The sequence below is a fragment of the Asterias rubens genome, chromosome 8, assembly GCF_902459465.1.
Source record: "Asterias rubens chromosome 8, eAstRub1.3, whole genome shotgun sequence".
Lineage (NCBI taxonomy): Eukaryota > Metazoa > Echinodermata > Asteroidea > Forcipulatida > Asteriidae > Asterias > Asterias rubens.
This window is the reverse complement of record NC_047069.1, coordinates 13,128,367-13,151,364: the sequence shown is the minus strand read 5'-3', so window position 1 is coordinate 13,151,364 and position 22,998 is coordinate 13,128,367. Positions and strand designations below refer to the sequence as shown.

The window sequence follows — 22,998 nt, the reverse complement described above, 5'->3', positions numbered from 1 at the left end:
AATCTCATGAACCATGTGAAGGACAATGAGAGAGTGAATGCTGAAGTAGGGATACCACGTAAGTCAATCAACTATTGCTCGCTCAGTATGCGTAATATGAACAAGAAGAAAAGGCCCCAACCTGGAAATGCCGAATGCCGACCGACGACCAATGCTCAGATGGTTGGTTCAAGTGAATAAAACCGGCATGTCACTCAACAAACCAAGCAGTATTTAACATTGTGCACGGCTTTTAGAAATCTTCGTTCTAAATAAGAAAAAGTGACCAAGTCAAATGGTGAACGCAGCTTCGCTCACACTGCCTCAATGGAACAATCTCCCATAACATCTAAAAAACATTGACCCCATTGTTAAGTTTAAGATTGGTGGAATTCATCCATCATTTTTTGTTTGTTACCCAACCTACATCTTGTCTTTGTTTTCTGTTGTGTTTTTCTCAAGAGCGCTTAGGGACATGTGTGTGTTATGCGCTATACAAGAATTGTTAATTTATATTATTATAATAGCCAAAGACATGAAGCGATCGATGAAGAATAAGAAGAAGTTAAAGCGGATTGGATTCGAACCATGTGAGAATCTGTCTGCACTCTGACGGCGGTGGCAGTAGGGGAAGCAGGGGATTTGAAGAAAAATAGGCACATGCAGGTAAGCCAGTTTAGGTCAACTTTCGGATGATTTTGATTGATAATCTTTTTTTTCTTTTTTTCTTTTAAGAAAGCCGGTTTATGAACTTGTTTTTTTATCCACTCCAAAATCGCGTGGTAGATATTTAAGTAGGTTCGTGCCCTTCTTGCGAAACGACTATGCGGCAAAGACTCAGTCAGCCCTTTTCTTCTCACCCATAACATGTTTCAATATCAAAACATTGGCCTCATGGGACTTTATTTTATATTTCATTTGTATGCATTTATTGAATTTACCCTACTAAGATATTTACTGATTTTACCCTACTAAGATCTCTGGACACCCCCCCCCCCCGCCCAGTCCGCCACATCACACACACAAGATAGATCGAGGGAAGGCCAACACTTGAGGGCGTTTGTCAAGCAAAATAGGATGAGCTGACATTTCGACAGGACATGGCAGCGCGAAAATCTGAATTGTAAATCACTGCAGAGTTGCACATCTCTAGCTACTCAAGAATACGGTTTACCGAAGTGTTTGATGGATCTGTGGTGGTGAGTCTAAATTTAGGGAAGATTTGAGATACAGGTGTTCGAAGTTTGAAAACCTGCGACTGCGTACCACCGTGTTGCAATAATGTCTCTTTTTTATGCGCGATGCCTAGACACACAGCTCAGGAACAGTTACATGTACACGCGGCACACACACACAGTGCCTATCTACCTAGCCCCTATCCCTAGTAGAGCATGACATGCGTGATCATTGATGAGTACAAACCCATTCCTGGAGTAGGCTATTTTTCGTAGGCTGCAAACGTTCAGCTCTGCAGTGCTACTGCAATGAGCATATAATTTATAACTCGGGTCGGAGTATATTTTTTTATAAACTATGTATAAATGCAATGCTGTGTCACTACTGTCAAATAATCAATTGCAGTTCTTATCTTGATTTGGAGTTTCACAATTGCAGTTTTTATCTTGATTTAGAGTTTTTAGTTGCAAAAATCAAAACCCTCCGCTCGACACTGACGCTGTTGGGAGGAGGGTAACATTTTCGCAACTAATCTTGATTTTGATTTTCAAATTCACTCAGTTACACATTACAGAATTGGTTTTTACTAACAAAACATTTGCTGGCAGTGTAAGGACTTTATGTAATCCACCATATACATAAACTGAGAAACCTGTAAAAGTTTGAGATTGATCGGCCATCTGGGTCACAAGAGAATATAGTTGCGATAACGTAACCCTCCTCCCGACGGCCAGGTGGTCGTCGGGAGGAGGGTGCTGCTGTCGGGAGGAGGGTTACGTTATCGCAACTAGACTTAGAGAGAATAGTGAAAAAAACGATTACAAATTTTGCATTGCATCGATGCCTAAATAAAAATGAATAAAACGCTCACTGAGCGATAAACGCCAAACGCAAAGCTAGATTATTTATTTCTCATCAAATATGACATTTCAGACAGAAATTTGCAAGGGATGTTTTCAACTATCATCACCATGGTCTTTTAGATTCCGTGTAAGTTTTATGTTAATCTGTGATCTACACAATTTTTGTTTCTTACCACTTCTGCAATGTTCCTGCATTTATCCAAATATTTGTGGAGAAACACCTTGACTTGCCCGATCTTAATAATATAATTAATAATAATATCAAACCCAAAGTCTTCTGTGTCTACCAAACTCAAACCGCTCGGCCGCGATACTTCAGAAGACTTTCCCTGCAATGAATTTACACAAGATCGTAACTAGGGTTCTCCCAAGGATTTTTTTAAAGGCCCACTGTACACGTTTGGTAATTGTCAAAGACCAGTGTTCCTACTTGGTGTATCCCATCATAAGCATAAAATAACAAACCTGTGAAAATTTGGGCTCAATTGGCCATCGTATTGCGACAAAAGTATGAGAAAAACACCCTTGTTGGATGAATTTGTGTGCTTTCAGATAGGAATAAAAGACTTCTAGCTAGAAGTATTTTGTTATTTTAGTGAGAAATTACCTCTTTCTCAAAAACTATGTTACTTCAGAGGGAGTCGTTTCCCATAATGTTTTATAATATCAGCAGCTTTCCAATGCTTGTTACCATGTCAGTTTTTAATATTTGTTTTGAGCAATTACCAAACATGTACCTTCACTTTAAACGGTGTAATTCTGGACCCAAATGTTTGTTCTTGCATAGACCTATTGGCTGCAATTTGCATGTGTTGGTCGGTTGGGATAACCCTGTTTAAACTTTTTTTTTTAATCCCTAGAACTATCAGTATAAAGCGTTTTAAATTACTAGACATTAGGTATTTGTGAACAACACAAAGCTGTTCCATGTTGTTCTGCTTGGATTTTGTGCTTCAATAACCTATATTAATAATAAAAACAAATACAAATCTTGACTATTCCATAACTGTTCCAACCACTACGTCAGAACAGACAATAACAAACTCAAAACTATTCTTTTAATTTTTTTTCCAAAGATTTGATACTGAAAGTGTCAAATTATTTCACAGCTTCAGCAGTACATTGTCCTTCTACCAATGACCTGCCGTGTTGTCCTTCACAAATTAGCTGACATGTATGGGGTAAGCGATCTCGAAGAGGCTCTGCCAGTTGACCTAGTCCCAGTTAAGTCTGTCCACGTTGAAGTCTGTCAAAATGCCAGCAGGTAAGACCAGTCTTGGAAATTATTCATTTCTTAGAAGTAGGGTCGTAGATTGGTAAACACTAAACAAATATCTGAATTGCTACCCGCGATAGTAGACAAGTCTCCCAAAGTCTCCCACAACTTTTTCTCAATAATTTACCCTTCATGGACAAACTTTTCCACAACTTATCATTGAATAGTCATGCCTGGAATTAAATCTATGAGAGGGCAAGGCCAGTTTGATTTTACATCTGGCAATTCCATTTGGAAAATGTTAAATTTTATGGGCAACTTTTTGCAGGGGCACCTATAGATTGTATTGTGCCGGGCCAGGACCAGGGGGAAACAATATCGGCTAGGACCTTTGTGTAGAATCAAGCCTGAACAGTTTTGAAAAGGTGACTTACCCTGCCTCCTGTACTCTCTCTCTCTCAAAATTGCTGATTGTTAAAATAGTAATAATATAAGAAAATATTATTGAAAATTTCTTTTGCGCCATGTCTGTCAAGGATGTCACTCCTGGTGCAAAAACAAGAACTTTGCTATACACTAAGACAGTCAAAGGCTGAAGCTATGATTTCCAAAATAGATTGTTTTTTATTATAATGGATTAATGATGATTTGCTGACAGTACGAGACAACGAGAGGAAATCAAAGAGCATGTGACGAAGCTCCTCCATCGTCAACAGGTGTCATACGGAGACATGAACATCACAGAGTTTGACGAACCTTACCTGAAGGAACATGTCAAGTGGATCTCAATATGTGACACAGAGCTTGAAGGGTCAGGCCAAAAACAGGTGGGTGATAGTAATGTTACAAATATTTAATACATTACGGGAAGGCTCCATTAAAGAAAGATGCCAGAATAATACATCCTTTTCTTCTATACCAACTCACACCTGATACCTCCATGTAATTCCTTTACCAAACATTGGGCGCTGATCTTTTAATTGGATAATGAACAAACCAGTAGTACTGCTGACTAACCTACTGCTGACTGCCCCAGGCAAACGCCAACTCTATAGTATCTTTGCAAATCCTACAATATTATATATTCTGCCTTCCCCATCATTCCACCTGCTCCCTTGCACTGCCACAACATTCCCAATCTGTTAATTTATTTAGATTTTTTTAGGCCACTTATGTGAGAGACTGAAGCCCGGTTCATACTTCCTGCGAATGCAATACGAATGTTGACTTCACATAAATTCGCAACGAATAATTCGCAGCAGTTCAACTTTGCTTAACTCACTTGCGAATATTGCTGCGAATTCAAAGGAGTGTTGTGACGTCAAATCACGTCAAATTCGCTTCGCATTCGCATTTGCAGGAAGTATGAACCGGGCTTAAGTTCTAAAAACTGTTGAACTCATGCAACAAGCCACTAGTTTCTAAATGTTCTATTTAATAATAATAATAATAAGACTTGTACTGCGCACATATCCACCCTGCTGGTGCTGGGTGTTCAAGGCGAATACAAAGAAATTGGTATATAGCTGTTAGTTTATGGTATGGCCCTTATGTTTATGACTACTCAAATTTGCCTGCCTATGACTGTATTCAGTAATGGGTCTCCATCAAAGTAGCAGGCCTTGAAATAACCCATGGCACCCACAGAAATTGCCGTGGTGCCCTGTGCTTTTGCTGTGGTGCACTGTACAAGGTTCCTGTACAAATTGAAATTTTTTTTCATAGAGGTGCCTCTAAAGCCCGGTTCATACTTCCTGCAAATGCGAATGCGAATGCGAAGCGAATTTGATGTGAATTTGACGTCACACCCTCCTTTCGCAGCGATATTCGCAAGGGAGTAGAGCAGAGGGCAACTGCTGCGAATTGTTTGTTGCGAATTTGTGACGTCAAGATTCGCTTCTCATTCGCATTCGCAGGAAGTATGAACCGGGCTTTTACAAGAGGAAAAAACTGCCGTGCCCCTTCAAGAGGGAAGTCCAAGGCCTGAAGTACCCAAACAGCTTGACTATAATACTCTGGATGTCTTTCTTTCATTAGTCTTTGTTTCTTTTAAATGTGTACAGGCGATTGACTTGTGCCAGGCAGGGCTTCATCTGCATGTATTCCAGTTGTCTACTGATGGGCCAGCAATGGAAGAACTAGAGGATGAAGACATGGCGGCGGCGTCTCATTGGTTGCTACCTGCAGGTAATGAAACAAAACTGAACTAACATAACTAAGGAGTGTTGGCTCTGGGAAGAGCCTGTTTGGTCTCAACGATTTGAACAGTATGCTCATCTTTAGTATTCTCTTGAAGGCGACGTCGAGACCAAATGGGTAAATGGGTACCTGTGAGAACAGAGATGGTTCTTGGGATTGATTAACTTAGTGCGCTACATATTTGGCAGCACAGGCTGTGTACTACCCAGGGAGCTGAGATGGTTTGAGGAATGAATTAAGTGACTAGGGGTACTAATGTTGGAAGTGCTTTGAGATGCTCTTCGGGTGTATAAACTGCTATATAAAAAACGATTATTATTATTGAGTAGGATTTGAAACTTTGCATGGTGGAAATACGATATGGAAAGGTTTGCGGTAACACTATGTAATGACTATCTCTAAATGAGTTGGGCCGGTTCTGAAAAGAATTATTCTCTTTTATCCAGCTGATTTTGATGGGATCTGGGACAACCTTATCTTTGACTCCTCTATCAAGTCACAGCTCCTACAGTACGCTTCAACTACCCTCCTCTTCTCCGACTGTAAGGTCGACTCTAACATCATCTCATGGAACAGAGTGGTCCTGCTACACGGTAAGATTTAGCAACCAATTTTACAGAGTAGTAGCTAGACCAATTTTAGTGGTTGGCTCTAAATCCAATTTAACAAAAGTTTCTATGATTTTGTTTTCACAGGACTCGAGAAGTACTTAGTGTAGAGTGCTTACACACATTGGTGTAAGGGTGAAAACCAAAACTAATATTCTTTATCCTCGATGCAAATTTAAACAGTATTAAAGAATGATTCATAAATACCTCAGACAGTTTCGCTATTCCTATTGGTGGGTGTGTATAAACCTTTGTTTATGACCAGTAAAAAGTGTTGAAACATGGGCGTGACACGCGAGCGTGCACCTGTGATTATAAGACAGTTTCTTCATTCCTATTGGTCGAGACTAACGGTCGGGACAGTTGTGCCATATCACGCGATACGCACGACGCGCATATCATTTCCTTTTAAGGAGTTGTTTACCCGAGGGCGGCGGAGGGCTTTACCATTTCATAGCTGGAGGGGTGTTGTGTTGAAAGAAATCATTGAACAATTATAATTTTTGCATTTATTTTACTTTTTGACCCGTTGATGTTTTTTTTTACCAAAAAGGTATTTATGAATGGGAATCAAAGTGTGTTGAATCGGTTTTCAACTACTAGTTTAAACCCGCCGAGGCCTGGTTCTTGATAATTTACCTCGACTTCATCTCGGTAAAATTATCAAGAACCAGGCCTCGTTGGGATTAAACCACTAGTTGAAAACCTCTTCACCACACATTGATTCCCTTATTTATGTATATATATGGGGCCATCATTGCGTAAGTGCAACTGGGGGAAGTCTGTGCTTGGCAGCACAGTGCTTGGTGAAATTTGTTAGTTCTTGGCAGGATTGCCTGGCACGGGCCACCATGGCTACAACACTGCTGCAGTTTTAAATCGTTAATGATAAGTAACTATTTTGAGTAAACCTGGGGTACAACCATGTTTAAATTTCTTCTGGGAGGAGTGTTGCCTCTGGTATGGTCTTGAACTTTCGAGCCTTGTATTCTACTTGTCTGCAAGAGTTATGCGCTTTTATCATATCGGCAAATTATCTTGATCAAGTATCATTGGAAATAATCTCTCTGTGACTATTTCTTTGTATCAAATATGGAAAAGTTGACCTTGATAAGTTTGCTTTTCAAATTTATTTTTATCAGCCCCACTCTGTTGTTACTGATTGTATTTTTTAATCAACTGTCAGGACAGTAGAATTCACAAAAATGACCTCTGCGTGTGATTTTAATTCTGCAGGACCCCCAGGAACAGGAAAGACTTCATTATGTAAAGCATTAGCACAAAAACTCAGCATCCGACTCTCAGATAGGTAAGAGGTTTGAGTCAAGACAAGTCCTTGATCACTGCCATCTTCCACGGACAAAATTCGTCTTATTGACACTTTTAACCCATTGCACAATACTCAGAGCCCTTTACACTCGCATACCCTGTCCATCATTTGTGGAGTCGAAGTGTACACACAGACTCAAAATCTGGTGTTTCTGATCTAGCAGAGTGTGGGTTCGAGTCATGGTCCTCTTGTCCTTAAGCATGACACTTAACAATTATTGATGCCTCCTGCCATCCTTTGGATGGGACGTACAGCCCTTGGTCCTGGGTAATGTGTATTGCACGTAAAGGAACCCAGTGTACTTATCATAAAGAGAAGGTGTTCGCCCCGGTGTTCCTTGTTTGATTGGCTGCATATTGCTCCACAGCACCTTGTAAACCATTACATGGTGCTATGTTTAGGAGAAAGGTCTCACACTTTGAAAACATAGCTCCGCACACCTTGCAGGGAACATACTGAATGCTGAATCGCCTTGAGCATCACTGAGTGATGGATTTGAGCGCCATATATAAAGCCACTATTATGTAATCCGTAAAAACTTTTGTCTGTCAATATTTTCCTTTCATGACTTGTTGTACTTTTTATTTGTGATCGGCAGGTATCACTATGGGCAGCTGATTGAAATCAACAGCCATAGCCTCTTCTCAAAATGGTTTTCTGAGGTAAGCCAAAGCCGCAGCCACACATGCTTATTGACATTTCTTTTGTTATACAAACATTGACCTCTAGTTTGAATGGGAGGCCTTGAGTAGCAATACAAACTGTTTACAATATCTTGGAATTTTTTTGTCTTCACTTTTACAGGCATGACAATCTTCCTACTGAGTCTGAGTTTTGATTAATTTGCTTTTGGGAAAATCAGAAAAAAATGTGATGAAATAGCCTGAAACATCTGCTACACCGTGTGTACATTTATGTTAACCCTTGTGTTCCATAACATGTTCCTCCCTTTTTCCCCCAATTGACCAAATACCATTCATGTTTTAAGTAAATTGTAACTTTGTTATGGAGTATAAGGATTGTGAATTGGTATAATCACTAATATTTATATATAATTGATAACATTATTGATGAATTGTTGATCTGTTCTATATTTTGCTGCCCATAATTTTCCAACCACTGTTTGGCAAAACTTCTGGCTGTGACAGTACAAACAAGGGTCATGTGATTATTGTGTTGACATCACACCCACCTACTGTGTCTGCCCTTGTTCTGCCATGCATATTGCATGAAGTTGTATGGTGTTCTTGTCTTACTGTTGTTGTTGTTGTTGTAAAGCGCCTGGAAGCATTTTTAATGGATTTGGCGCTATATAAATGTTTATTATTATTATTATTATTATTATTATTATTACTGGGTGCACGTGTTGCCTACAATGCGGTCTGTACAGTAACACAATGCATTTATAATTTGTATTTTGCGGTGTAACTTTTTAATAATGATGTTCTTGTTTACTCTTTAAATCAGTGAAAGTATATTGACAAACACTTAATTATTATTTGTCTATTTACTGTTTCAATCATTTCAAATCATTCTATGTTTTTCTTGTTGTATACTTTTCTCTTTATTCACAGATGATTATGTCTTCTTGTTATACTTTTTACCAATTTCTCTATGCTATTTTTATCTACAGAAAATCTTATACTTGAGTATGTTTTCTCTGAACATTATTGTTTCATTTGTTGCGGCGTGTCTCGGCCGAGCGGTTAAGAGCACTGGAATCAATCTCTGGTGTTTCTGATCAGTAGAGTGCGGGTTCAAGTCCAAGTTGTGGCACTTGTGTCCTTGAGCAATACACTTTGGCATAAATTGCTTTTTTCGTTCAGATGGTCTGTTAAGCCAGGTCCAGTGATTGGTAGGGCACATAAAAGAACCCAGGCTTGCTAGCTACTTTAACTAAGTTCACTTATGAGACATCCTTGGTGTCATTAACATTATGAATAATCAAATAAATGACTAGTAATGTGATGTCTTGTTTAGGCCTATCTTTATAGAAAATGTTAACAACAAAATCTTTACTAATTTGTATGATGTAGAAATATGTTAAGTAGGATTTAAAAGATGATTTCTTTTCAAAATGTTTTTGAAAATTAAGGAGCATACCTCTTGGTACATCTTCTTTTTAAGGTAATTGCCTTCTCTTATCTTGGGTCTATTTCACAAAGATAGTTCTGACTTAGGACTAGTCTAACCTAGGAGTTAATACAAATTTAAGGCTAGTCCTAAGTTAGGACGAGTCACTCATCCTAACTCGAGATGAGACTAGCCTGAATTCATTGTAAAATCCACACATGGTCTCTTGCCTCTTAGTTAAGTAAGCTGGGCATTTTTAAGAAGTTTCAAAAGAACTAATTGTATAATGCATTATCATAAGCATCTTGTTTTTAAGATAATTTCTTCCTCTCACCTGGTCTCTTTGCCTCCCACAGAGCGGTAAGCTGGTCATGAAGATGTTTCAGAAGATACAGGAGCTGATAAATGATCAAGACGCTTTGGTCTGCGTTCTCATTGATGAGGTCAGTCAACTTTGCCCCCCCCAAAAAAAAAAGTCTCTGTGTGATTCATTCAATAACTGTTTTTCTGTTGGACGCTTGGAGTATTCGGACTCGAAATGTGATGATGTGGTAGTGTATCATAAGTTTTAAATTGCTCACAAAGGAGTTGTTCAGGGATGTGATTTAGCTGAAATGGAATAAATGAAATAAAGAATGAAATCAATGACCAGGGATAATAATGTTATTATTATAATTACTTATTCGATCGGAACAAAACAAGAACAACAACAAAACAATACAAGGCAAACATTTAGACTATAAAACTAAAACTTATCTCCGATGCAAATTTCCACCTATTAAAACAGAATAACAAAGCAAAACATAGTTACATTACAATAACGTTCATGCGCAATGAGCGTCAAAATTAGCCGATCCCAGTGCTATTATGTCTAATATTATTAGTTTTATACTGTAGATCTGTGGTCTTTTGTCTAACATTAATTAGTCCTTGTATTTCCTACAAATTTCAGGTGGAAAGTTTGACGGCAGCCAGAAAAAGTGCAGTAAATGGCACTGAGCCGTCTGATGCAATCCGTGTGGTCAATGCTCTACTAACACAGATTGACCAAATCAAACGGTAATAACGCCTCCATCATTCTTAATAGTTATGGCTCGGAAAAAATAGTAATAATAATACATGTCATAAAAACTAGTATTTATATAGTGCATTTCATAATAATATCTCAATGTACATTAGTGACCTGGTCATTAGGCCAATAAAATTCTTTATAATCATTCTCAGGTCCCTGGGGAGTATACAACCCCGGGCTGCCGTGGCACTCCAGTGGCTTTTTCATCATACACAATATCAACCTCCACCCTCGCAGGTACCCATTTCATTTATTCCCCTGGGTGAAGAAAAGCAATTATAGTGAAGTGTCTTGCTCAAGGATACAAGTACCATGACCGGGATTCGAACCCACACACTCGGATGACTTTACTTCCAGGACTTAAATTTAATGTCTAGACTGTTCAGCCATGACACCCTACAAAATAATTGTTCTAACATTATACAAACTTAGGTTCTTCCTGACAGAAAGTTATCTGACATAAAGACATATTTAAATGTAAAAAGAAGTCGGAGAGTTACAAATAATCTGCTCATAGAGTGTCATGGCCGAGTGGTTAAGAGCATCTAATGCAAGTTCTGGTGGTTAAGTTATCGGAGTGTGGGTTCGGGTCCCAGTCTTGACACTTGTGTGCTTGAGCAAGATACTTTACTATAATTCCTTTTCTTCATCAAGGGGTAAAAGTGGGTACCTGCGAGGGTAGAGGTTGATATTGTGTATGAAAAAGCCTTTGGATCACTACAGTTGCCTGGGGTTGTATACCCTCCAGGGAGCTGAGAAAGATTTTGTTGACCCAATGACCAGGGCACTAATGTAAAGTGCATTTATAGGGTTATTGTAAAATGTGCTACCGGTATATTAGAATTCGTTATTATTATTTATATTATTTTAAGTATTCTCATTTCAACCCAAAATTGTACCAACAGTGTGTTAAATCTTTTGAGTTTTTCTTCTGCAGATATCCGAATGTCTTGATTCTGACGACATCTAATGTGACAGAGGCGATTGATCTGGCATTTGTTGATCGGGCGGACATCAAACAGTACATCGGTCCTCCATCACCGCCAGCCATCTTTAAAATATTTCACTCTTGCGTCAAAGAACTCATGCGGGTAAGAATGGCTTATTCTCAGACGATAACCCAAAAGAATATAATAGCAAAATCATTACTTGACTTTTGGCGCAGCTTCAAATGCTTTTATGTTCCAACAAGATCTGGTCAATTACCAGTTTGACAAACAAGCATGGCATAAATCTGAAAAATGCTTTTTTTGCAGGTCATTGCTGGTTTGAAGAGAACCGTTTTTATATGACGCCATTGCTGAGGTCAAGCAACTTAAGCAAAATCATGGATTATAGAGCTCTATTTTTGTTGGAACTTAAAATATATGCAAGGGCGCCATTTCAGCAAGCAAATGTACAGTTATATCATTGATAGCAGCAGTGGTCCTTGTCTGCACTGATCTATTGGTGTATCTAAAGAGTTGCTTGCTGGAATGGCGTCTGGGGCACAATTGACATTTCTTATATCGTTCCTTTCAGTAGCTTTTTTTACTGGGATAAATTTTTGTTTCAGGGGCTGATTTCCTTGTTCTTAAATTTGAAGACTGGAATACTCTCTTTGTTTTGTTTTAAGCAAAAACGCATAATATACATGTTGTTTATCTATTTACTTATTTGTTTGTTTATTTACAGGCTAGGATAATCGACCCAGCCCAACAGCTTCTTGACCTTAGGGGTCTTGAGGTCATGAGGTTCATCGAGAATGACGCCACAAAGCTGAGTCACAGACTAAAGGAAATAGCATTGTAAGTCATACAGATAGGTAGGCAGGAATCAGACAAAATGGAGACAGTTGAGGGCAGCAAAAACAACCTCATTCCCTAGGGTGATCGTTCTCGGCACACCATTTCTTTTTTTGCTTGACATAACCCCTGGAATTTGTTTCATTAAAATGGCTTGAATCTATTTTATATGAACGTACAGCCAAGCTTGACTTTAAATTTATTTCCCTTGTCTTTTATTGTTTATTCTATTTTATAATGTAATGTAGGCATTTGCTTTTAACATATATTTTTAATATATTTTCACAGTCGTTCATGGTGATTTGATTCTGTTCCCAATTTTATTTTATTTAATCTTCAATGTATGCTTTAATTTTCTTTCCTAAGATGATTCTATTTTAATTGTTAACTTTGTAGGCTATAATATGAATATTTTAAATTGTGTATTATCCTTTCCTGTAATTGACGACTCGTCTGCTGTTGGTTTGGTCAATAAATATAAACATAATAAGCTTATTCTCTTTACTGAACAACTGATTGGAAATGTTGGCATTCTCTTGAATACATTTGATTGATTTTGTAAATTTTTCTGATTTGTCAGTAAGAGTGAAGGACTGAGTGGACGAACACTACGGAAGCTTCCATTCCTGGCGCATGCTCTCTATGTAAAGGTAAATTACCCCTAATTCTACATATAGCAATGATTTCAGTGCTTAGCAAGTTTTGTTGTGCTTACAAGCTTTTTGAAATTAGGCCCAGATAATAAGCTGAGAGAAATGTTCTTTGCGATTTCTGTATGATTGCCTTGCTAGTCTCAGATGATACTGTTTTAAAGTAGACATAGTTTTAGTTCATTGCCATACAGTTCAGTATTTGTCACAATATTTATAGGATTAATTTTTTTTCCCCACAATTTGACAATATTTTGTATGTATAATTTGTTGTACCTTTTGTTAAAGTAGGGCTACTGTTCACTCAAAATGGAAACAAATGTTACATTAAATTGAATTAAATATGTTGGCTCAAACAGTGTGCACCCAACCCCAAATCTGAATCACTGATGTCTGGAACTTCTTCATTTGTTCTTTGTTTTACTCTCCAGACGACTCCAGTATCCTTAGAAGACTACCTCTCTGCCCTCTCCGATGCGGTGGACAAGCAGTTCAAAGAACGTGAGGAACTGGCAGAAACATAAAATTAAAATCAATCCGTCAACCAAGTATTCATCTACCAAAGGAAAGAAGTTTCCAGTCGTCCCCCCAAAACCCCCAAAAAGGAGTGAAAGCTGCAAAAGTTTTGATAAGTGAATCGGCTAAAATGGAGTAGGTGTATAGAAATGTATATTTCAATAGTGTCATCTATGTAGGGCCTAATCCAATTGCTAAATCACCTTTCATCCTGAGTTTGGTAAACTTTTAAACCAAAGCCGGGGGAAGGTCACAAGCGTGACAGTGGATGGAAGACATTTAAAGCCATTAGACACTTTCTAAACAGAACCAAAATTAAAAGTTCACAGATTTACAAATAACTTACAGTGTTTACAGAAGATAATGGTGAAAGACTTCTTCTTGAAATATTATTCCATGAAATGCTTTACTTTTTGAGAAAACATTAAAACAATTATCAATTCACGATATCGAGAATAACAGATTTATTTTAAACACATGTCATGACACGGCCAAACGTGCGGAAACAATGGGTTTTCCCGTTGTTTTCTCCCGACTCTGATGACCGATTGAGCCTAAATTTTCACAGGTCTGTTATTTTATATATAAGTTGTGATACACAAAGTGTGGGCCTTTGGACAATACTGTCTACCGATGTTGTGCGATTGCTTTAAGACAATATACGGTTCTCACTTTACGTTACAAAGTGTTTAGTCGGCCATCTTTACATGAAGCGACATATAGGTTTTTTCGATGGACAACTTTGCAGTTTGCATTAAAACCACCAAGGCACATGGTCATTTTATCAAATTCCAGGCATCTTGGTCAGTGAATTCCCTTGACCAAGTAGACAAATTAGAATGCTTGCGAATCTCAGAACCACAACACCCATAATGATAGCATTTATGGGAACTATAGGAAACTACATAAATTTGTCATGTAGTTTTATTTTTTCCATAAATTAATTCAATCAGCTTATGGATTCAGTCTCTTATAGTAAGTCTGTTCCATAGAGCTATATATATTGACTAGAGCGCTAACACTCTGTTACACACGCACTAAGGTTTTGAAACCGTGTGGGCGCATCCATGTTTATGTACAAACCAATACAAAAGCTTGAAATTTTGTACGGCAATTGTACTGCTATTTGCATGATAGTGCGTTTATTCTTTTCTACGTGTCATTGAAGCTGATGAGCGTAGAAAATGTGAGCGTCATGTTTAAAAGGCGCGTATAGTTTTTTTAGTACGTTAATCAAGTCAAAGTTACAGTTTTAGTAGCCCGGACCTACGCGAGTGGACAGTTGCGTACGTAAGCGCACACGCCAAATGTAAATGCATTTTATAACAAACGGTGACAAACAACGCTTTTCAAAGACCAACTCGTCCGATCCAAGGCAACGTGTTCCTTTAAACCGATTTGTTTGTAGCAATTCGTTTTGACTGCCAATAAATTGGTTGTACATTTGTAAAAAAAAAAATTGGATTCTGGAGTACAATTTTGCCTACTTTTGTTTGTGTTATTGTACAATATGTGTCATTTGTAAAATAAAAATTAAACATTGGGCCAACCTTTTTAAAATTTTGTTTGGGTTTATTTATTTATTCGATTGCCCTGTTTGGAGGGCTTTTCTCCGTGTGCAAATTGGTTTAGAACTCGTATAATATCTAAGGTAGAATGAACAGCAAAAGAAAACAAACTTTTAAAGCAGAAATTACTCTCATAACATTTAATTCAAATTTTATTTTTTAGAACTACATTTAATGAAACTAATCAATTTAAGTATTGTAGTGAATGCACAATCAACGAAAACTTGAAATGTTCACACCCAATGAATTGACTACTTTTTGAGGGTATTTAGGGATCGTAATCCATGTGTGATAATCACAGTCTCCTGACGATGACTAGAGCAAGCTAGTCGAAACGTTGAGACCAATTTTCAGAACCGACTCCGCGGCAGTACAGTCAATTACGATCCTATAAGCTAAAGTAGTAGTCCAGTCTAATTTCTATACCATCCGCCCTGGTAATAGTTAAAAAGCAGGACAGTTCTTTTCAGAACTGAGAAGTCTCCCGAACCTCCGATTATCTACTCCACGGCAGTAGAATAAAGCAAGACACTTCCCTAAGAACAACTCTACCTGGCAAGTAGATACACACATGGTGTTACCGCAAACCAAATATACAATCACAGTATACTTGGTGCAAATACCAACATTGATTAACTTTGTTTAGGCCTATGCTTGAAAAGTTTTCTCTATATCCATTGTTTGAAAGAGAAAAAAATAACTGTACTGCAGCAACCAACAAACTGCAGTTAAAACATTGCATCTTCCCTTGATCATGAGCCTATAAAGAAAACGGTCAAAAGCAGGAACAATCTATTCCTTTGTCACAATAAATACATAAATATAATCGTACTGTATATTATTAGTAGGGACTTAAATTTTTGGATTTTGGGTGATGATTTTTTTCTCGGAACATATTTTGCCAGTTCCTGTTCCAAATGAAAACGTACATAAACTTTTGAACATGCCACGACAATGCACAAATTAAATTTAACATGCAAAAGTGTTTGTATGTCAGTGATGGACGTGTCAGGATCCCAAGCATTAATTTTTTTGTTTTTAATTTACTACCATTTGTCATTGGCAAATTTGGGAAGTGAAAGATTTTAATTTTCTCAAATCTGTAAAAGTGACTATTTAAAATTCATATGTAAAGTTTCAGGTCAACTCGGCCAAAAACAGACCTAGCATTTACATGGCATTTCTCTATTTCTTAAAATATCCTGGCACTGGTTTTAATAATTAATCTGTAGTAAATATATGCTGAAACCTGTTTATGCAGCAATGACTTTAACTAGGTGTTTAACAGACAAATCTTATTGCACAAACATGAACTTTAACACATGTAGCCTCAAATACAAACTACACAATAACATAAACTAATTTAGGCTAGCTGGACATGTACATCTAAGACACAGAATCCGTTTTAACTCAACAGATTTTCTTGTTCTTTTTAGCTTAGTTTGGGCTTAAGTGGAACATCTTGTTTGTTTTTGTGAATCACATTTGTGGCAACGATTTACTGATATCTTTGCATGTGTCACTTTCTGTGTTTTAAAATACTTTTGAATTGGAAATCCATAGCAGTTTTTTTTCTAAAAAATGTACATACAGTTCTGCACAAATTTTATAAATTATATCAATCTAAAATCAATTAATACTTTAGTTAGAAAGGCACTTTGCATCTATTGCTCAAACATTAACCAAAGTAAGCAAGTTATACCTGAAAGTGATGAACAGTTTGAAATACCCAAGTTAAATAATGTTTCAGTCCAACTGTCATTGAAACAGTTACTCAGTAACTAAACATTCTATTTACAAATTTGTTTAAGGCACGCGTACAAGATTGGTAATTATTGTCAAAGACTAGCATGCCCACTTTATCTGACTCCACATATACACACTTAAATATTTCCACTGCTTTGAAACATAAGTTTTCAAACTCACAAGATCAAAACTAATTGTTTTACTAATTTCCAAGAAGCTATAGCATTTCAGACAAAAATATTTAAAGGAATTTTTTCCCACCATCTTTATACTTTAAGTTCAAATGTACAAATATATGCTGTTCCTTGGATCGGTCGAGTTGGTCTATAAAAAGCGTTTGTAACCATTTTCTATAAAATGCATGTGGGTAGAGAGATGTTGTAAAAGTAGAATACAATGATCCACACAAACATGCCTCGAAATTGCACGGTTTTCCTTTTACCTCGTCGACTAACACGGTCGGCCATTTATGGGAGTCAAATTTTTGACTCCCAGAAATGGCCGACCGTGTTAGTTCGCACAGTAAAAGGAAAACCACACAATTTCGAGGCAAACTTGTGTGGATCATTGTATTCTACTTTTAAAACATCTTTCCAACCATATGCATTTTATAAAAAACGGTTACAAACGCTTTTTATAGACCGTTTCGTCCGATCCAAGGCAACGTGTTCCTTTAATCTTTACAATCTTGTGCAAACCCTTGAACACCTACTCACTATACAAGAAAACCATTCTCAACAAGTGAATACCAGTACACTGTGCAAGTCTTGTGTGTATCCTTACATGTCCCCATTAAACTGCAGAACTTTGCTTCTTTCAAGTATTAGATGTAGGAATCTGAGGTTCTCAAAATGTTTCAATACGATCAATACATGCACAGTTTATAGTAGGTTGGCAAATTTACTATTATGGCTAAAAAAGTTCCTTTAAGACAAACAATATTAACTAATAGATGTTAAATTTGCATCAGGGATAAAGAATATTAATTTTGGTTTTTACCCATATTATACATTGTTGTGTGTTAGCACTGCATATTCAGTACTTATCCGAGTTCTTTGAAGAAAAAAAATTACAGACATATTACTCTTGATTTTTTTTAACAGAACTCGGGTAAGTACTGAGTAAGCAGTGCTAACACACATTGGTGTATATGGGTAAAAAGCAAAATTAATAATACTAACATAATTAAAATGGCATAGCTTTTTCGCAAATTAGATTTGAATAATGTTTGGTACAATAATAATAATAATATTAAGTTTTTATATACAATGTACGTAGTCACAAGTTACCACTTTAATTTGTTGAAATCCTCAGACCATGATAACTCGGAGTAGACAGTGTGAGTCTCTTCTCAGCATTCTCCATTAGGGCACAGCTTGTACACAGCATTAATTGCCTCTTCAACACCCTGATCCGCAGCATACCTCAATAAGTCACGCGCCTCACTGGAAAAAGTAATAACAAAATGTGTACACACTAATTAGCCACACTGAAGCTTAAAGGTGCTCTCACCTTACACTATCAGTGACTACGCGCTTTATAAATCTCACCTGCGATTATACAAGCAACAGAGGTCACTGCCTCCATGCCCCTAGCGATTATACAAGCAACAGAGGTCACTGCCTCCATGCCCCTAGCGATTATACAAGCAACAGAGGTCACTGCCTCCATGCCCCTAGCGATTATACAAGCAACAGAGGTCACTGCCTCCATGCCCCTAGCGATTATACAAGCAACAGAGGTCACTGCCTCCATGCCCCTAGCGATTATACAAGCAACAGAGGTCACTGCCTCCATGCCCCTAGCCCTTGCCTTCGTGCCTCTGGCCATTATGCTTTGGCACCCCTTGTCATTGCCTTGGTGCCCCTGGCCCTCGTCTTGGTGCCCCCGACCCTTGTCTCTAGCCAATGCCTCGATGTCCCTGGCCATTGCCTTTGTGCCTCCTGGCCATTGCCTTTGTGCCTCCTGGCCATTGCCTTTGGTGACCCTGGCATTTGCCTTGGTGCCCCTGGTGACTAACAGGGCACCATAAGCCCATAATTATTTGGTAAGCAGCCCCATGAAATTGGATCATGATTCAATAATGGCACTTTTAAAGGGTGTGTACAGACTGTTAATTACCTCACATGTATTCCTTGGCAAGTTGTCATCCCAAAGCTTTCAAAATTAGACTTAGCGCATGAGTGGAAAAGCATGAATCTACCAACACCAAGCATGCAATCAAGTACATCAATTCAAAATAAAAGCTGCATTCTTTAATTGTATGCTTACTCTCTGTCTTTGAGGTCTGTCTTGTAGCCTTGTAGATGACCAACAGCAAGGTTATGAGCAGCGTGGGCGTGTCCTTTATCAGAAGCATATCTGTAAAAAAAAAAATGTGTATTTTTTAAAAATATAATCATTGACATTATTTCTGTTTTCTTCCTCTATGCTTTCTCTCCTGTTCTTTTTTTCAAATGAGCAAAACAAAATGAAATTTCCAGATGAAGTATAACAGCATTCATTTAAAATGTTCATGAATAGGCCTAATACTTAACTTTTTTTATCAGAAATTTTACCTTTATCAATAAAATAAGACTTGTTTTTATTTAGATTTTGTAAATTGGAAGAAGGCTTATTTTTTATTTTTTTTTTACTGATCAGAATTCAGTTTAATCACACTAACAAGTTTAATTGTTCTTATCTCTCAATTTCTAAATCTTAGAAAGAAAACAATCTACCTTAAAATCTAATTAAATTTAATTAAATACTGTGTTGGAATTAAAAGCTAGGTCCAATCACGTTTTATCTCCCCAAAACAATAAGATAATATCAGAATCAGAGATTTTAAAAGAACATAATTTTTTTTTTTTTTACACACAATTTGGGTAAAAAATGTAAGAACCGTACTTAAACCATCGCATAGCCTGGTCCATGTTACGATCCACACCTCGTCCAAAGAGATAACGCTGGCCAGTCATGTGCATGGCATGTGGCTGGCCCAGATGAGCGTAGAAATGGGTCACATGGAAATGTAGATTGTCAAAGTGATAATACGCATAGTAGATAAAGCAGAACACCAAGCACACAGCGAGGATCTGGGTTGGGGAAAAATTAGAAAATTGTCAGAAATTTAAGGTTGGATAGTTCATGAAATATGCAGAGAGATACGGACGGCAACAAAATTAATTATTTAGATTTTAGTAGACTGGCACAATCAAGCAGTTAACTTTATTTAAATTTAATAAATTAATGTTTCTTCCCCATCTCCTTTCCTTAGATTTTAGAAGAGCACACACACACAAATGTTATTGAACACAAGGGCTGAAATTAGGTTTTATAGACTTTGCTGTAGAAATTGATTTTTAAAATGTTTTAGGCCTATTACAATTTATTATTACATTTTTATTACAAATATTTTATAACATAACATTTATTTTAATAACAATTTTGCTGATTTTTGTGAGGGTAAACAGAATAAAAAATCGGAATAAAGTATGAACATATGTGCCTTTTGTTAAATAACAACAGTAGGCCCTACAAATTGTTGCTGTACAAAAAATAAAAAAAATACAGCAATTTGCAATCGATTTACAAAATATTGGCATATGAAAATTATCGATCGCCATCTTCGCAGGCAAGGAAGAGCAAACGACCATCATCCATATTTGTTAATTCGTACCTCCAAGAAAAATGTCAACCAAGTGTCGGGTTTCTTCCTTCTTGCCAAGTACACCTTGCCCCCGAATGGCAAACTAGGATCCTCTCCACGATCCTCATCATCAGTGAAAGCTGTCTGCTCTTCTTCATCCAATAGTCGGGTTCTATCCGAGGAAACAGTCACCCTAGATCGCAGCCCATCGTTCAGCGCATCGGCAAGTACATTGGCCGCCATGTTGTTTACGTTCTCTAAGCTACGGTTTTTAGACTCACACGAGTCGTTATGCGTTCATTCTGCGCGCACTGAATTTAACAAGTCGATATTTATTGACTTATTATGCTAAATAGGCCCAGGTGTAACATCTGGCTGTGTGTGTGCGGCGTTAAATAATGTCAGATCGAGCGCAAGGACTATTTTATTCATTAAATACATTTGACAGCGGGAAAGTGGTTAGATAAATAAAGATACAGCCAGAACCGACTGATAATCGATTGCTTCCAAATTGCAAAATTTTAGAGCCAAAAATGTACAGCACATTTTGCGATAGCCCAGCACCCGTAATTATGTTGGGTTGTTATTGCTCTAATTGGTCTTAAAACAGCTCGATAAGGTGGGGCTAGTTTGGGAACAACTGTGATAAAACGTAACTTGTGTTACTGTAAGGCGTTGTAAACGAGGCAAATTATAGGTAGCCAGCTCCATGCAATCTCCAATAAGAAAATTTGTTTACCTTTTAAGTTTTCTCAATACTTTCTAGGCGGAAGCTACAGTTACAAGATTGTATCTTGAATTGTATCTTGAATTGTATCTTGAATCTAAGTTTTCCCTGTGCATACAGCACAGTTATTTGCCTCAAAGTTGCCTGAAAGTTTACCAGTGTAAAAGGGCCCATATAACCAAAAGTCACCCCCTCCCCCAATTATGCAAATTACTTTCCATTCAAGTGACTTGATTGGTCTAAAACTTTAATTGCGTGGTATGGCAAGAACTAGACAACAAACTCAATATTATGCTTCACAATTCACATTTATTTCTCAGCATTTTTGTAAGCTTGGCTTGTAAATAAAAACATAAAAATAACTTCTTAAAGAAAACTTATCTTGTAAGTAGGTATGTTTTTATCTCATCTCCTACAAATTTCACAATATCACCACTGGACTCCAAACCTTGGATAGTTCTTTCCATGTGACATGCCTCCCTCCCCTTTTACAATTTATAATTAACCGTCATGGTGTCTACTGAAAAAAAAATCAACACTGTGTCCACTGAACAAAGTTATCCTTAATCAATACTGTGTCCACTGGAAAATTATCATTAATCAAAATTGTGTCCACTGACAAAAATGCTTTGGGTGCTTGATGTAATCTAGGGAGGGGGTTAAAACTATAAAAGCACCCTTGTATTGAAAGACTGTTCGTACTTCTGAAACATTTATAAGAGAATTCTTTGCTAATCTGTGCGGAAAAAATCTCTAAGATGTTATTATTTTGCAGTATTTTTTTTTTGTACAACAAGAGAGCACGTGTGAACCAGTGATGCAAAACAAGTAATAACAACAAGTTCTTCTCTTTATTTGTATTTTTACATCTCTTTAAAAGATATTGTAACAGTTTGGACAACCCGAAGTATGTCCAGTGATTCTTAATTTAGACTTTGTTTTCTTTTTGCATTTTAATTTTACACCTTCAATGTTGAGATTGAAATATCCTGTGGAAATCTAAGCCATGAGAGCATTTCAGATTCAAAACCTCGCAGTATAATCAATTTTAACATACAAAAACAGTTTAAAACTTTAACAAATAAAATAACAATAACATTGAAATAGAGCATCAAGCAATAATTTTCTTTCAGTTTTTAAACTTGTTCAGCACACAGATTTATCAAGGCAATCATCGGTTTGCTGACAAAACGTTTCTGTAAATTGGGAGGGACTATCCCTTATAACACAATCAAGTAAAACATGTATATACAACTCAATGCCAGTTACCATAGACTGTGCAAGTCTCACAGGTATTTGAACTTCCTTAACCCAGTATGTTCAAACCATTTGTAGTGTTAGTCTTCGTTTGACTTGTTTTCTCATAAATGAAGGGTTTGCACAGTCTACTGCAAACACAACTTCAAGTCAAATCTTTAAGACTTCGATGAAAACCTGAATAACTTTGCCAGCTGCAAATTAGTTAGAATGCAGCTTTAATAAATGAAAAGGCCTTTAAGTGGTTGAAGTTTATTTTAAATGGATGATATTTAGCAGTGGCTCAGGGCCCGCTTTTATTTGGTGCGTTCGGTTTAAAATTTAGCACTAGGCATACACAGATGCAATAAGCGTTTAAGTGTGTGGTAAGCAGCGCCATGACATGGTTAATACCATGCCGTGTTTAAATGATATTGCTAAGGTGAAGAGGGATACTGGCAGAAAAAACAGGAATGTTTCAACTTTGACATCATCTGGTCAACTCCTTACTTATTTAAAAAAGAATATTACCAAAGGAAATGTCCTGTGGTATAATCCACACAATACTCTTTATGCAAACAATTTTCAATCATTCATAAAATGCAAAGCTGTAATACTGTATAA

General features: G+C 37.2%; 2 protein-coding genes across 2 annotated transcripts; one reads left to right on the top strand and one right to left on the bottom strand.

Moving 5' to 3' along the window:
* The first annotated feature begins 1,006 nt into the window (after window positions 1–1,006).
* Window positions 1,007–13,814, top strand: LOC117293776 (pachytene checkpoint protein 2 homolog). Its single transcript, XM_033776217.1, has 13 exons — window positions 1,007–1,178; window positions 3,095–3,282; window positions 3,893–4,061; window positions 5,298–5,421; window positions 5,880–6,026; window positions 7,278–7,350; window positions 7,970–8,033; window positions 9,801–9,887; window positions 10,397–10,503; window positions 11,454–11,607; window positions 12,191–12,303; window positions 12,881–12,950; window positions 13,382–13,814. The coding sequence occupies exons 2-13, from the start codon at window positions 3,155–3,157 to the stop codon at window positions 13,472–13,474; spliced, it is 1,329 nt and encodes a 442-aa protein (XP_033632108.1). The 5' UTR covers window positions 1,007–1,178; window positions 3,095–3,154; the 3' UTR covers window positions 13,475–13,814.
* A 4,129-nt stretch (window positions 13,815–17,943) lies between these two features.
* Window positions 17,944–20,654, bottom strand: LOC117293862 (ERAD-associated E3 ubiquitin-protein ligase component HRD3A-like). Its single transcript, XM_033776332.1, has 4 exons — window positions 20,442–20,654; window positions 19,670–19,857; window positions 19,052–19,141; window positions 17,944–18,225 (listed from the first exon to the last, which is right to left on the bottom strand). Exons 1-4 carry the CDS (start codon window positions 20,652–20,654, stop codon window positions 18,132–18,134), a joined length of 585 nt encoding a protein of 194 aa, XP_033632223.1. The 3' UTR covers window positions 17,944–18,131.
* Window positions 20,655–22,998: the final 2,344 nt, after the last annotated feature.